The sequence below is a fragment of the Fringilla coelebs genome, assembly GCF_963513975.1.
Source record: "Fringilla coelebs genome assembly, chromosome: 13".
NCBI classification, from domain to species: domain Eukaryota; kingdom Metazoa; phylum Chordata; class Aves; order Passeriformes; family Fringillidae; genus Fringilla; species Fringilla coelebs.
This window is the reverse complement of record NC_140039.1, coordinates 18,886,826-18,903,176: the sequence shown is the minus strand read 5'-3', so window position 1 is coordinate 18,903,176 and position 16,351 is coordinate 18,886,826. Positions and strand designations below refer to the sequence as shown.

General features: G+C 47.3%; 1 protein-coding gene across 1 annotated transcript in view; it reads left to right on the top strand.

Annotated features, from left to right (window-relative positions):
* Window positions 1-3,190: 3,190 nt before the first annotated feature.
* The window catches only part of RYBP (RING1 and YY1 binding protein), a 38,483-nt gene continuing 25,322 nt past the window's right edge, over window positions 3,191-16,351 (top strand). Inside the window, exons 1-2 of the mRNA XM_084214525.1 lie at window positions 3,191-3,364; window positions 4,186-4,311. Of these exons, the coding sequence (XP_084070651.1) occupies window positions 3,333-3,364; window positions 4,186-4,311 (158 nt within the window). The 5' untranslated portion in view covers window positions 3,191-3,332. The remainder of the gene's footprint in view (window positions 3,365-4,185; window positions 4,312-16,351) is intronic.

Below are 16,351 nucleotides of genomic sequence, written 5' to 3'. Positions count from 1 at the left end.
TGGGCTGCAGAGGGGGAATAAAGTTCCATCTGTTTCATCCCAACATCTCTGTACAAATATAAAGAATGTACTGAAGTTTGCTCTGGACCTCCCAGCATAGGCTGTGGCTGCCAGGTTGGCCCAAGACGTTTGTGGCCTGTGCTGTGAACCTGCCTTCCCCACTGCCGTGTCTCTTGTGCCCTGGAAACACCTGCAGCCAGCATCTCTTTGCAAGGATTTTGTCATTAAAAATCCATATGGTGAGGGAAGGCTGGGAAGAAGTGGATTAACAGGACCCTCTCACAGATGAGAGTACTCTTGAATAAGCACACATTTGGCAGCAATGAGAAAGTGGCATCTTCTGTAGGCAAGGGTGGGAATTCCTTCAGGCGGATTTAGGACCTGCTGAACATCACTGTGAAGTTCAAACCATTTAGCTGGAATGAGTTTGAAAACTTGTGCCATGTAGGAGCCTAGAAAATTAATTTCTTACAGTTTTGAAATCCAGACTACTGGAGTTAAGGAGAAGTGTTAAATAACTTGCCCAAGGCTGCCTTGCAAGGACATGAGAGCCCAAACTCCATTAAAAATCCTCAAATGCTTAGAGGGGTGCAGTACCTGTGCCACCTGAGTGAATTTTGAGGCTGGCAGGATAACTCATGGTGCTAATACCAGAGTGTGAAAGAAACACCCCCACCAAGGCACTTGCCCTTTAGTTTGACTATTTTCAGCCCTGACTTCTGCCAGTGGTTCCTGTGTTGGTGTCTGGAGATGTCAGCAGGGAAGTGCTGCTTGCAGGACACAGCACCCCAAAAGCTCTGGCTGGACCAGCCCACCAGTGACCATGGTACTCCTCTGGAACCCTCCATGAAGGAAGACACCCCAAACTGTGGCTTGAAGGGTGTTTAACAAACTGGGAATGATCACCTCCTGATGGATGTACGGGATTGAATGAAGTCATGCTGTGCTTGGCTTGCCAAGTTTTTAACACATGACGTTGAAAGCGTTATTTGTCAAGGAAGGAAGGTTTCCAGGGGAATTGATAACGAAGGATGTAGCAGGTTTTTGGAAAGAAAACAACTTTTTGCTATGAAAACAGCAACCCTGAAACTTTTTTGAGGAGATAAACTGCTTTCTAAAAATGGGCCACAGCTCCCTGCTGTTTCCACAAAAACTTTATGCCTGTGGTGGCTGTCACTCTGCTTAACACAACACTGGAGCTAAGGAAAACACCTGTGGCAGAAAATGGGAGTTGGACCATGCCTAAGTCAAAATTTCAGTGCTTTCTGCCTTTCTGTGCTGCTCAGATTCTCCACTGACCTTGTGCCCAAGAATGGTGCTGCTCTTGTCCCCACACTCTCCATTGTCACAAAGGTCTGGAAGTGATTGCATACCAGGTCTCTGCTTACCAGACCCCACAAGCACTGCTGAGTTCCTGTTCCCACACAGATTCCCAAAGCAAACGTTACAGCTATAATCTAAAAGAGCAAAAATGTTTGGAAAACAGCAGATGCAATGGGAAAATGACACTTCCTACATGTGATAATTGTGCAACCTTAACTCTGCCCTTGGAGTATGTCTGCATCTTGCTGTATTGTTCAGGAACTTGTGTGGTGTAGAAAAAAGTCAGTGGAAGTCTGTTTGGAAATTAAAGTGGTTGGTGGAGGTGACAGCAAGGGTTAAATTACCTGGGAGGGCATGGGGGGGCTGGGTAGAGTAAATGGATTACAGGAAGCTCTTATATGGGAGGTGACTCTGTCAGCATGATTTGACTGTTAAAATGGGCATCGCTGGAGGGAAAAATCCCCTGTGACTTGTGAGTCCAAATTCCTAAAGCTTTAATGCACAGGACATGGTTATGTTGCCTCCTGCCATGTAGGTGCCTATCCTTCTTTAAGCCACTTACACTGCTTTGCTTTCAAGCAATAATTTTTTTCCTCTTGTACTCAGCCACAGATTGACTCTGCTCAGACTGCCTCCATGCTCTCCCTGCAGCCCCACTCACCACTCTCTCAGGTACAGCCCTGCGCAGCCCATGTCCCTCCTGTCTGCCCTGCGCCTTGCCTGGGGATGAAGTTTGCTGTTCACTGGTGGGAGATGTTTGCCTGGCTTAGTCACCACTGAGAAAGTAGGAAAGCACAGTGGAAGAGCACAGTGGAAAAGCACAGTGAAAGAATGCCTGCACTGCAAGCCGTGTGTGGCTGTACCAACTTTTTAGCCTTCACTCATCGCCCCTTGCGCCATCCTTCCTCAGCTGCTCACGGCCCCCATCCCCTCTGGCTGCAGCAGAGGAAGCAGCCCCATGTGAAAGGAGCTCAGCAAAGCCACTGACAGCTCATGCTTGGCATGTCACCATCCCAGCCCGCCCTGCTAGCGCTTCCACAGGCCCCAGGGGGCCGTGGGGAATCTCAGGGCACGACTGCTGCTTTTCGGGAAACGCCGCTTTTTGAGAATGCCACTTTTTAGGAAAGCCACGTTTTGCCACCTCAGGAGTTTTGCAGAAGCACCGCTCGTGCTTGGTGGAGTCGATAGATCACTGAGGGACTGACGGGAACATTTCTGGAAGCAGCACTACAGCAGCGCTGTTGAAACACCTTGGCCTCTGGGCGGGCCGCTGCCCTGACCCCGAGCCTGAAGCCAACTCACGGAGGTGGCAGCCGAGGCATCCGTGAGGGCACCGGGAGCCCGTCCCCGAGGTCAGGGCACGCAGCAGGAGTTGTGTCCTTCTGCCCAGCCGCTCCGGCACTCCCAGCGCAGCCACCGGGCGGGAGAGCCGGCCCTGGCCGCCCTTCCCCTCACGGAGCGGGCCTGCCGTCCCCCGTGCGCCGCCGTCCCGCCCGCGGCAGCCCCGCTCCCCGGGGGACAGGCGGGCGACGAACCCTCCGAGGGGGCAGGGACGGGAAGGGAAGGGGCCACCCGCGGGCTGCGCGGAGCCCGAGCCCTCCCGGCGCGGTGGGGCCGCGGCGCGGGAGGAGCGGCCCGCGGGGGCTCCGTGCGGGCGGGGGTGGGACCCGGCGGGGCGGCGCAGGGGGCGCTCCCGGGGCGCTCCCGGCTCCCCCCCGCTCCCTCCCCGGCAGGGCCGGCGGCGGGGCCGCCCCCATTGGCCGCGGCGCGGCAGCAGCTCCGCCCGCCGGAGCGGCGCGGCGCGGGGAGGGAGAGAGGGAGGAGGAGGAGGAGGAGGGAGGGCGCCGGGCTGCGCTGCGCTGCTAGTCCGGAGCGGAGCCTGGCAGCGGCAGGATCGGCGGCGCGGGGTGCGCAGCAGCCGGAGCCTGCTGGACGGAGGCAGCCCCGTCCCCCCGCCCTCCCTCCCCTCGCCTCTTTCTTTGTGCGCAGGGCAGGGGCGGCCCCGATCCATGGTCATGGGCGACAAGAAGAGCCCGACCAGGTGAGCGGGGGCGCGGGGGCGGGCGGGGAGAGGCGGTAAGATGGAGGGAGCGCGGCGCGGCCGCCTCTGCCCCGGCCCCGGCCGAGGGGATGGCGGCGGGTAGGCCCTGGCTGGCAGCCGCCGGCGTGTGCTCGGCCCCGGCGGGGGGAGGCGGCGAGGGGCGCCTAAGATGGAGGGAGCGAACGGGGAGGGGGCGGCGAGCCCGCGCCGCCCCGCCAGGTACGCGGGGGGCCGGGGCGGAGGGGGGGCCGCGGGCGGGGAGAGAGTGAGGGAGGCTCCTAAGATGGAGGGAGCGTGGAAGGGCAGCAGGAGGAGGAGTGCCGGTGTCTCCCAGCCTGCCGCCGGTGCCAGGGCTGGTGCGGTGCGAGCGCAGCCATGGCGGCTCCGCTCGCTCGCACTCCCCGCTCCGCGCACTCGCCGCTCCCAGACAAAGGGAGGTTTAACAAGGTGGAGGAGGGAACGCGCCTCCCAGCCCGCAAACTCGCCCACCCACCCTCCCACCCTCCCGCCGCGGGCGGGGGGACGCGGGCGGCCCGGCCCGGCGGGTTCGGCCCGGCGGGGCCGGGGCGGAGCTCGGCGCCCCCCGCACCTCTCCGGGGCCGGCCCCGGCTGGGGTTTGTCGGCTGCTCCCGGCCCCGCGGGAGAGCGGCGGTGCGAGCAGGCGCTGGGTTTCGGGGCTCTGTAACATGGTTTCTCATGTGTGTGTTTTCTTTCTCTCCTCCTCCTCCTCCTCTCTCTCCTCCTCCTCCTGCCGCCTCTCTCCTCCTCCCCAAACACACACGTACACACACACGCTTCCCCTCTCCCTCCCCTTCCTCAAGGCCGAAAAGGCAAGCCAAACCTGCAGCCGACGAAGGCTTTTGGGATTGTAGCGTGTGCACCTTCAGGAACAGCGCCGAAGCCTTCAAATGCAGCATCTGCGATGTCAGGAAAGGCACCTCCACAAGGTACGTCCGCACCTTTGGACGCGGCTCGTGCTCCGCGCTGGGCTGCGCCGACTTGTTGATTTTTTTTCCTCTGTTGCCTGGATATCGGCTGGTTGCATCCCCTCTCTCCCCCGATGCGGTCCCTTCTGTCCCTGTTCAAGAGCTTGCGGATTTTAAAAATTCTCTTTCAAGCGTTTAATTGGAGCTGGAAGACATGTTTCGTGGATGTGGCAGCAACCTGAATCTTTTTGTTCTGTGCTTTTTTTTTTTTTTTTTTTTTTTTGTTGCTGGTGTGCAGAGAACCTTTTGGGGATGCACAGCCAGCCAGAAAAGCTCTGACTCGGTTTGGGTCAGATGGTTTTTTGTGGTTTGGGTGGAGGTTTGCCTGTGTTCTCTACAGGAGTAGAACTGATTTAGGATTAGGGAGTGAGAAAGGAAGCAGCTAAAACTAAAGATGCCGTGAGAACAACTCTCTCCCTGAGATGTTGATCTCTCGGTGACTGTTGTCTTCAGAAAGGAATCGGCTTTGTCCTCAGTGTGGGAATGGTGCGGGTTTTTGAAAGCTTTAGCTGTCAGGTCTCTCTGATTGCCTTGCTCTGAGAAACTGTGGAGGTCTTTGTGAGGTGGTGAGTCTGACATGCAGTAGTTAATTTAATCTCAAAAAAGCCCCCAAACTTGCTGTTTCTCAGTTAGAGGGTTTGGAAAGTTTGTCCTGGCAGTATCAGTCGTCGCTAAAGCAGGCATGTGGTACTCTGCTTTTCCTTTCTTTTTGTGATTTGTTCTACCATGTTGATTTCTGATTTTGTTCATATTGTACCTTCCAAATTTGAGTTCCCATTGCAGTGCTCTGCCAAAGAAATAGTCTTTGAGGTTTCCATTGTGAGAGGCGTCGTTTTCCTTGAGTGCAGCTGTGTATTGAGGTGCTCTCATCAGCAGGCTGTTTGCATGACTTGGCTGTCTTGGCTTGATTGACAAAGGAGGTGAAAGCGTGTTGGATTGTTATTGTTCGCACTGTGCTTTAGACAATGTAAAGTGCCTACATTTTTAATAGGGAGCGTGTTTTCGGGCCATTGAAACTCTCTGAGTTACAGTAACAGAGCGCTGAAGTGCTTCACTCTGCGTTTTGTGATGCGCATCAGCTACAAGTATCTGTGCTTTTTACAAAATGTACAGAGGTGTTGAACTTAAACCACTAAATAGCCTGGTTAGAGCATTGAGTTAGGTGGAGCTTTGGGACAGCAGTGTTCTGTGTGCACCTGGAGCTGATTCTTGACTCGTTCACTCTTATTTAGTCGTGCAGCTGAACCTTTCCAGCACGTTTGATTCCTGTGGGTTTCTGCCTCCTTGGCTTCCCGGTAGGCTCAGCTGGAACGCGTTGCTCCTGCAGTCACCTGGTCCTGAGCTGCTCCTCCGGAGCGCGGCCATGCAGTCCCCACACGGTCCCAGTGTCACATCAGTGCCTGGGTGTCAGTGGGAGCAGAGCCCTGATGAAATGTAGGAGCCCAGATGGGATCTATCCTGTATCAGACACTATTATTTTCATTGGCCACCATGCTGCTGTTCATTTGGAGAGCAGCAGCCTGCTCTCACAAGCCTTTGCATTTTTATTTTTTTAAGAGATAATTTTCAAACTGTTTGTTGCAGTAGTGGGATGGTTTGTCTTTTAAAGGGCCATTAAGAGCAATAGCAGTCGATGATTTCAGGTTAAGAGCTGTAGCCTTACTTGCAGATGTGATCCTCGGGTCTAGAACATTGTAATTCTGTTTAGCTTTTAATGGACCCTTATGAATGGCTTCTAATTTTAATTCATTTAATTCATCAGCTTTCTATTCATTTTTGCTGCTTTTAAAATGGCTTTTGTTTGTAGAATTTGAGAAAGTATTTAAAATATTCAATGGCCCATCATGTCTTCTTGCATATTTGTATAATTTATGAATAAATATAACAGAAAGCAGGAGTGATTGAGTGTTGTGAGAGAGCATTGTGTACTGGGAAGTTCTGGTAGGTCAGAGCTATTTGTGGTGTTACTTTGAATTTTATAGTCTGTGACGTACAAGTCAGTGCTTGGAAATTATTCAGAATTTTTTAAATAAATGACTAAATGATGTAAAGATACTTAATGAGTAATGATTGATAATTTATTACTTGAAATATAAAGTGTCTGATGAGCTTGACTTTTAAGTTGCAATTTGACAAGTTGATGACACTTTTCCACAGTTAAAACTGCCTTGCTTCATTGTGACTTACTTCAGTTACACTTACGGAAATTTATCAAACTCACTTTAAAAAAAAAACTCAACCAAGTAGTGAAAGACATGGTGAGGCAACTGTTTTTCATCAAATTATTGTGTGCAATCACAGCATGCCCAGGGATTTTTTTAAGATCTGGTATGACCTACTTCCCCCCTCCCTCTGCTGTGAAACCAGTTATTTGTTGTGGAATTTACTTTGGCTGATAAATATTCTCTTATTTAAGAACTGGTGAGGCCCTGAGCTAAGTCTCACCGTGTGTATATTTTTTCAGACTCAATATAATCTGTTGGCATGTGGGAGGGGTGGCTGGCAGCAGTTAGAAGTTTTATCTTCTCAGATCCAACTATCTCCTTTCCCTAGGATCTCGTAAAAGGAGCTTCAAACAACAGTGAGTTTTAGAGCTGACCTGCCAAGTCAAAATCGTTGTAGAGGCTAAACAGTTAAATTGCACTAGACTCTTTTTTTCAAGGAGCTGTTTATAAATATTTCAGGTGCACTTTTAAATAAAAATTAGGTCAAATCCATCTCTGAAGAATTGTTGTGCAAAGATTATACTAAATCTGTAGCACTTGAATACTGGATTTGTTACAGTATGTCACTAACTTCCTTTTCTCACCTGGATTCTTGCTATTTTATGGTTAAACTTTTATTACTTTCTATTTAGGCAAGTATGATGAGTTTTTTTACTGTTTCCCTTCTGTGAGGATGATGGCAAAGACACCAGGTCTGTTCAGCACAGAGCTCAGCTGGGTGAGATGATGATTTAGCAGGCGGCAGAGTGAGCAGTGGAGAGCTGTTTGCTGGGGCTTACAGTGCCCTACTCCTTTCCTGGAGATTTTTTTTGGTGTCACAGCACAGGGAACCGGTGCTGGTCAGCACTTTCACTTGTGTCCTGAGGCTCTTCTGGTGGTTTGCTGTGGTGTAGCAACACCAGCTCCTGCACTCAGGAGAAGACTGGAACTGCCAGGAAGTTTGCTCCGCAGATGCAGGTTCCTTTCCAATATCCATTACTTCTTCAAACACGGAAGGAAAGTTTACTTTGGATTTCCTAAGAATCTGAGGGCAGGATTTGGCCTCATATTTCCTGTGAGTTTCTATTTGGGGGTAGGTGATGGCTCTCTGTTTTTGTTTGTTTTTCTTAGTGGCATTCTTGCTCCTCTTCTCCTTTGGTTCTCTGATAGTTTACATATATTCTGTTCCTGTACACCTCTTGTAATTTCCTCTCTCCTCCCAGGCAGGGTTGTAAGTGTTTCTACATGGGATTGTTTTTGGACTTCATTGTGAAGGTGAATATTTGCTCCCCTCCTTATGATTTCAGGGAAACTGGTTTTTGAAACTTTCTTTTTGGATGAATAGGCAAGTGGTGTGATGTGGTGGAGCTTTTTTTCTCTAAATTTGGGATGAATGCTTTTCCAAACTCCACGTCCTCTTATCATGAATGTGCCTTGAGTACAGAGAAATGCACTTAAAGTCAGTGGAAAATGTGAAAGCAACAAATGGATGTCTGATATGCAAATTAACAAAACAATGGGAGCTTTTACTACAAAATTGAGTTGAAATATGTGTGTCCTCTGCAAGTATAAATTGAGCAAGCATTTCTGTTTTATTTGTTGCTAAAACCTGTATGCTTGAAGTGCAAGGTTTGGAGTTTGCATCAAGTGATGTGAATGTACACTTCATTGTGGAGTGCCCAAGGACTGATGACACTAGTGCTTCACCTTCTTGCCATCCTTGTTTTTGAGGGGAGGCTGAGCTAAAACTGTTTATATTTATAAATGGAATTATCTTGTATGGAACAGATGTGTCAGATACTGGCTTTTGTTTCCCTTTAGTTCTGCAGAAAATTTTCACGTTTGCAGGATCTGAACTACCACTTTGAAGGATGCAAACTACTGTCCATGCCACCATGGAAAAGTATTCTCTTCTGCATCCAAGCTGGGCTGACCAGAATAGGCTCCAGATAGTCCTGCTATTCCTGGAATGAGGAATCAGGCTTATGATCCTGACCTTCATACAAATAATATGTGCCCTGCTTATTTGCCATGTGTTTGCAGGACTGTTCTGAAAACTCTTGTAGTGATGTGTGGCTGTGGTGTAGGTTGGAAGCCAAGTGGTTTAATTTGGTTCTCTCAAGTTAGTTAGCTTTCATTTGCGTAAAGGTCGGTTTTATTTAGCATCATAGCTGGTCTTAAGATGTCCTAATTTCTATAAAAAAGGAATATGTAACTTATCTAAAAACTGTTGTGGCAGCAATGTTTGTGCTTTTGCCCTGGAATATTTGTTTTACTATTTGGCTGTTTAAATCTATTGTTAAATCATCCCTGTTTTTCCTGTTGATTGCTGAATTTAAATGGCTGTTGGATTAGCAGGAGTGAGGCATTGGCTGTACTGGAGTTGTGGCAGTGTTCCACTGGAGCATCCACATCCTGAGGATGTGTCCTCTCAGGGACTGCTCTTGGGGTAGCAGCGGGTGCAGTGTAACTCTGCCTGGGTACTGCTGAGTGCTGGAATGCACAGTACCTATTTGCAAAATGTTTGTCCATGTACCAGGAGTTCTCAAGATCCTTTTTGTCTCATCCTTATTCACCAGCAGTGCCTAAAAGTAAGCGGCTGTTACTTTGTGGATTTGGGGAGTGCTGCTGCTAGGTCTGGCAAACCCACCAGGGCAAAGGAGCCAAGGACCAAGGAGCAAACACCATCTGACAAGCAGACAATGCTGATGGTTCACAGCAAACCCTGAATTCTGGGGCTGTGGTTTGACAGCACACCAAGTTTGAATCTGTGACTTGTATTGCAGAACCACATGTATCTCAGCCACATGGCTTGGAGTATTGATCCATTATGAACTGACTTCTGGTACAGATTCATGCTGCACTTATTTTTTAAACTAGCTTGGAGTTAGTCTGTGAGTTTTCAGCTGAGCAGATGAAGCTGTTCAGCTTCAGATCAGCTATTATCTGTCAGCCTGGTGCAAGCATAACCTGGCATAAGATCTGTGTCTTGTACTTTGGCTGTTTAAAAGAAGTGAGAGTTGTGTCCTGATTTGCTCTTTGCAGTGTTTGGCTCTGATTAATGATCTCATTACCATCACCCCAGGATTTCTCTTAGATCTCAGCACCTCTGGGAAATCATTCTCAGCAGGGAGAATCCTCAGTGTTGACGTGCAGCACCAAGGCAATACCCCTTTGCTATGGTTGTCAGATTTGGGTACCTGAGAAGCTGTGGGTGGCAAATTCAATAGGGAGTATGGTGGCTCCCGTGACTCACTTTACTTCTACTGCTTTTTTTTCTGAATGTCCTACTAAGTAACAATAGCTATACGTGGTTGTTTTCCTTCTTTTATTAGGATAAAAAGATCTTTTGGTTAAAATAAATAATAAAATCTTCAGCATGAAAAAGGGGTGTTGATAATATTTATGTAGAGTATGTTTAGGTTAATTGTGGGTGGTAGGGTTTAATCTCTGATTTCTTGTGGAGACTCTCTGAAGATCTAATGGATAAACTGCGACACTGAGTGTGTTAATACATCACTGATAATATGCAGTGTGGATATTATTCATTTTTCCCTTCCTCCATAGGCTGCTTTTCTGGGAGATGGGAATCTAAATCAAAGTGTGTATGTGCGTGTAGGAGGAGAGGGCATGCAGCTCTCTTTTATTGCTGTGAACAGACGTGGAGTCCACTGGGATGCTGACCCCTGGCTCCCAACAGGTCCTTGTGGGGAACTGGTAGGCAGAGGAATGCAGAGCAACTTTCTCTGCATGCCTTTCTTAATTGCCCTGATTGTTTCATGTTCCCATCAGCTGCTGCTGCCTTTGCAGCGCTGGTGGGTGTGTTTGCACCCTGATGTGGGGTTTGTCTGGTAAGAGGAATTGGTTGAACTGGAAATAAGACAGTATGCAGTGTTGCCCAGAGTGATAGTGAAGAGGAGGGAAGTGGTGGATGCAAAGTGTGGTTCCCTGTGGCCATCCTCTGCTCCTGTGGCATCCTGGCTGAGTGTCCTGTGCTCAGCGTTGGTGTTCCCCAGCACATGCAGCACTCTGGGACTCTGTTTTGGTTGAATTTTTAGGTCCCTGAAGAAAATGCATGAGACCCAAGACCCTCATGAGGGGTGAGAGGAGACAAGAAGTGTGCTGTGGGCTGGATGGGTTGTTTTGGCTGGCTACACCTGGCTTTTGTGCTGTAACTTGGGTACCCCTGCCATAACTCCAGGCGAGTTCACGGCTGATCTTGAATCAGGTGTCACTTGTACTCCAGCTGCTTTGCATTATTGGTAGGCTTACTGTTCCTTGCTGTGGCACTGCTCCTTTTCTTCCTGCTCCACTGTTCTTGAGCAAAGAGACAGGTCCTTCCACGGTCCCTTGGTGAGGACCACAGAATTTCACAGCACTTCTGGGGAGTCCTGCTGTCTGCAGGAATATGGCAGCAGAGACACACGGCTCCTGCGTCTGGCAAAGCATGTGCTCTGCTTGTCCTTTATTTCATGTGCATCTCTGCTTGTCTGGGGAATTCTTCTTTGGAGGAAACCCACTGACCTACTTTGTGGGATTTCAGGTGGTTCTGTAGGTTAGTGGGTTCCAGTCCTGCAATGTAGGTCACTTGCAAGGTGTGCTGGAGTTTTGTAATGCGTAGCTCTGACCTGAAACAGGATTCATACAAACTCTCTCTGTGGCTGTGTCTTGCAGCTGTACTTTGTCTCTTTGCACTGGGCTGTTTCTTCAAAAGGTAAAAGGAGAAATTTGGCCATTTCCAGAGGGAAGGGGTCTTACAGGAGGGTTCGAGTGTTTATTTAAAGTTGTTTCAGACAGTTAAGGGCAAATTTCCCTTATTGCCACTTTATGTTAAGGACAAAGCAAAAAAATACAAGGAACACTGAGTAGCCCATCCATGCTACCCTAAGCAGATGTCCAGGATTACAGGATACAAGAGAAATAATGTGGAAATGCCTCCATTACGTTTATGTAAGTTCCTTTTACAGCTGACATATGCTAAATACATTGATTGTCTCTTTGTGCAGACAGATTTCCTTTACATCAAGCAGAGCTCCTTTTGCACTTTTTTGGTGCATCTGGAGGTACACCAGATCCTTAACATTGCTCTTCCCATAAACCAGCTATTAATTAGGAGCATGTTCTTTGTAGCAAAGTGCTAATTGGTACACCAGCAAAATCACTGCCTGTTAAACATGGGAAAGATAGTAATTCTGACTGGCTTAAATATATAAGTGAGAGAGAGCAGCATCACTTCTCTTTGCTGGCCCACTGGGTTTTGTTTGACTGTTCAGTAACTCATTGTATTCCAAATGATGTGAATCTCAAGTTCTCCCAAAATTAATTGCTTAAAACTGGGTGTTGCTTTGATGATATTTTATTCCTGAAGTTCTCTCTGTGTTTCTGGAAGTTCAAAGTACACCCACAGCCAATCTTCTGTTAAATAATACTGGAAATTCACAAGGAAAAGGGCTTGTAGGGATCGAAAATATGGATCATGAAACCAGGAGATGAAGCACACCCTTATGCCACAAGGATCAAGGTACTGAAAATTTGGAGAGGGAATTTTTGCAAGGGTGTGAAGGGACAGGACAAGGGGAATGGCTTCAAACTGGAGAGAGGGCAGGGTTAGATTAGGTATTGGGAAGAAAATCTTCATGGTGCGGTGGTGAGGCCCTGGCACAGGTTGCCCAGAGAAGCTGTGGCTACCCCATCCCTGCAACTGTTCCAGACCAGGTTGGACGGGGCTTGGAGCACCCTGGGATAGTGGAAGGTGTCCATGCCCATGGCAGAGTGGTTGGAACAAAGTGATCTTTAGAATCCCTTCAAACCTAGGCCCTTCTATAATTCTCTGTTCAGAAGTTCCAAAAACTTTAGTTTTAGGATCTTACCAGATTGGTTGTCTTTAAATAAAATGGAAGCAAAACAAGTCAGTTTTGGATTTTGTTTAGGGCTAAACAAGGAATAAATGTTTAGACATGTTTTCTCGAGCAGATTGTTTATGGGGATTTCAGAGTTATAATGAATTGTTTGTAACATGCAGAGGTGCTAAGTGAGACGAAATATCTTGCCTGAGATAAAGCTGTCTTCTTCAGATTTATATTTTTGAGTAGACAGAAGTGAGAGTGATCATAATCTAAAATATTTTATCTGAACTAAATTATTTTTGTGCATGTGAAACTGTGTCTGGGTAATTCATGTGCAGCTTCACGTGGTCCATTTGGGGAGGTGGACAGAGGATGCAGAACTGCTGGGATTTGGTGACTTCAGTGGTGTAAAGTTGATCAGAAAACTGCCCCCATTGAGTAGAGAGTGTGGGTTACTCTCTGCACCCCAGTCTCATATATGCAGTGTTTTATACATTATAGGGGTATTTATTAATGGAATAGAATGGCTCTTTTTTTGGGGTTTTTTGTTGGTGTGTTTTGGTTTTTTTTGGGGGGGGGGGGGGGTTGTTTGTTTGTTTTTGTTTTGTTTTGGGTTTTTTTGTTTGTTTCCTATGTAGTAAATAAATACATGGAAGGATTTTTATTTTTTTTCACTTCTGTTTGCAGGTGACAGTGGGGCTTGTATGTGATTTCAGCCTGTGTAAGAGATGCTGGAATTCACCCTTTAGCAAGTCAGCTAGCTAAATATCCTCAGGATGCCATTTTTAATCTGTATGATTATATTCACTGTCTGTGTTATAATTTGATCAAGAAATTTATGTCTATGGTACGTGTTTCATTTCTTTGTTTAATTAAAAAGAAAAAGGATCTAGTTTAGCAGAAGGACATAAATCTTACTTGTCCTGGGTGGACAAAGCATGCTGATCTGTTCAAGTTGCTGGAAATGTGTGTCTCTGCTGAAATATTTGGCTCTCATTATATATCTTGGAGCTCTTATTCTGAAAGTGCTTTCACTGTTTTTTTCGGAAGTGGCACAGAGCACTTTCTCTTCCCGAGATGAGATTTCAATAAGAGAGGCAATACATTGATGGATGATGGCCCTGTGATGGAGTCAATCAGCCAGTGCAGTCATTTGTCTCCTGGGGATACAGGGTAGAGCACATCATTAGCAGCAGAAGGGGAGGCTTTCCTCTGTAATGCTAATAGGGCCAGGGAGCTGGTTGGTGCCTGTTTGCTGCCATTGCTCCGTTATTACAGGTGCCTTGAGGAGAAATAAAACCATTTTCATTTGTTATCTATGGGTGTGGATCAGTTTAACAGAAATATTTAATAAGCTTTAGGAAATGTTTGTAATTCAGCATAGTCTTAGCAATTTGTAAACCTGCATCACGTAAAAATAGTGAATTATTCTGGGGGAATTGTGTGTGTCTTATTGGTTTTACACACAAGTAGCTTGACTGGAGAAGAGACAGGCAGCTGGCTGATTTGAAGGGCAGTGGGTCTTAATTGGAGGAGAGGTGTTGAAAGGGAAGCCCTTGGGTAGCAGAAGTTACTGCAGCAGACTGGTGGCACTGGGTTTCTGTCAGAGCAAAAGGCAGAGCACGAGGCAGTGAGGGAGGGTGGCTTGTCCAGGGACAGCTGGGGCTGTGCTGGTGTGTGGCAGCAGCACTGAGCTGGAGTCAAGGTAGCTTGGTGTGCTGAGCATCATCCAGCTTTGCCCAGGGAGGGTAAGTTAACCTGCAAGCTGCTGTTCCTCCATGGCTGCTTTGCTCCTTTCTGGGCTCTTGGGAGCCACAGCAGCAATCCCATCAGGAGCAAGCAAGGTGGGCAGGAGTGTAAGCAGAATCTGTGTCCAGAGATGGTCAGTTCCAACAGGGCGCACACAGAAGCTGGAAATGTTGGGAGGACACAGTTGTTCTGAGTGGCTGGTGGGTGGTTTCTGTACCCTCCAGCACTGTGAGCAGGGGCCTGGCAGCTTTGACATGACTTTTTCTGGGGGAAAAAAAAGCTTTAACTTGCTGTGAATCTGGACATTTAGGTAACTCACCTGCATACGTTTACCTGTCTGTAAAGTAAATGCATTATGAAGTCCACATACAGATTGTATGAGGTGAAGTTCATTTTTGGGAAGCACTTTAGGTTCTGAAATGTCTTCTCAAAAACTGCATGTGAAGTCAGACTTAACAAACAGTGTTTATCTTCTTTTCTCTGAACTGTATAGATAATGGTTAAAAAAAAAAAAGAGCAAGGGGAGCCAGAAAGCAAGTGATGTTGAGCTGCTGGAATGGTGTGGTGGGTACTTTTTGTACACTTCTTTTGTCTTGTGTACAGTGATGTCTTTGCTCCTGAAGAGGAATGGCTCAGCTGTGTGGTACTAAAGGCATGGGGTTGTCAGAGTTGTGCAGTTTTACATAGGGGTTAGCAGAGCATGCTTTGTCATGGGTGTGGGAATACAGGGCTCTGGCAGCAATTAAGAGTCATTAATTAGGAGTACTTATTGCCGGATGTGAGTCAAGTTAGTTGTAAGTTGCTTAACTTTTGAGGACAAGAATATCTGATGCATGTGTGACATGCATCCATGGGACTGTGGGGCTGTCCACAGGGATGGGCTGGAATAGCAGAGCTCAAACTGAAATTTTGAGCTTCTTTAGATGATTTATTGACAGTGACAGTTTGGCAGCACCTCTGCCAGCTGAGACCACACATTTGCATTCAGAACCTCTGAAGGGTTCCTTGAGGTTCCTGGCTTCCATCAGCTGGGAACGTACAAGTGTGTGCCAGGAGTTTACACTGCTGGGCTGAGACACCTGAATTAGCATTCAAAAAAGCAACAGTGCAACTTTCTGGTGAGGAAAAGCTGTTCTGTCTCTATGAAGGGGATGATTTTTTTTCCAATTACAAGTTAACAAATTGATAGAAAAATCAATGCCAAGTAGAACATGGGTAGAATATCATGCCCGTGTGCTGCATACCTGCTCTGTGAGTGCATGGGAGATCACACCTTCATGTTCAGCCTGTACACTTACAAAGATGTAAAACATGAGGACAATCTCACTTCTTGTGCCTGAAAGAGGCATTCGTGCTGCCAGCAGTCCAGCATGTCAAGCAAGTAATGGAAAAAGATCCGTAATAATGTACCTGTTATAGTTCTCAGGGTTTTCCCTAATGTGCAGGGACAGTGAAGGATAGCACTGAGCAGTACTTTGGTTTTATTTCCATCTCTCTATTTTTTCCTGTCTTGCCATTTTTTTTTGAGTTTTAAGCCAGACTAACTTTCCCGCTGGCACTCTGAATTCAAAACTCTGAAGTTGTACAGCTGTGTACTGCACTTACTTGTTTATAAAACCTGTCACAAGCATGAGTGGTTTATTTTTTTTTCCCCACAAAGGTGTAGTGTGAGGAGCAGGTTTATTTAGTCACGGGTGTGGTAATACAGACATTGTGCTTAGAAATGAGTTTAATAACAGTCGGTCGCTTTATTTCCGAGTGTGCTGGCATCTGCAAGCCTGCCTTGGTTCAACAGGTAGCTGATGCTTGGGGAGAATGTGACCTTTTGCTCCTTGCATTGATTTTTTAGAGTCATGTCCAGAGGCTGCAGAAGCACGGCACTTTGCTGTCAGCTGCAAGGGCTGGATCAGGCCTCTGGGATCGAGGCACTGAGAAGAAAGTGAATAAGTTGACATGAAACTTAACATGGTTGTTTTTTGTGATCTTTCTTTTTTTTTCTAAGACTGTTTGTTCAAGTAGATGTTTTTAATAGATAAAAAGATTTGAGAAATGTGTTGAATAAAGCCCTAAACAAAGACTTAGGGAAATAGCATTTTCTGTGTCCATGTAAGCAGAGAACTTCTCAGACTACTCTTTGCTCTTGGTGTTCCTGGAGCCTGTAAACTCTGAACAGGGCCCAAGACTGCTACAATTCTGCATCTG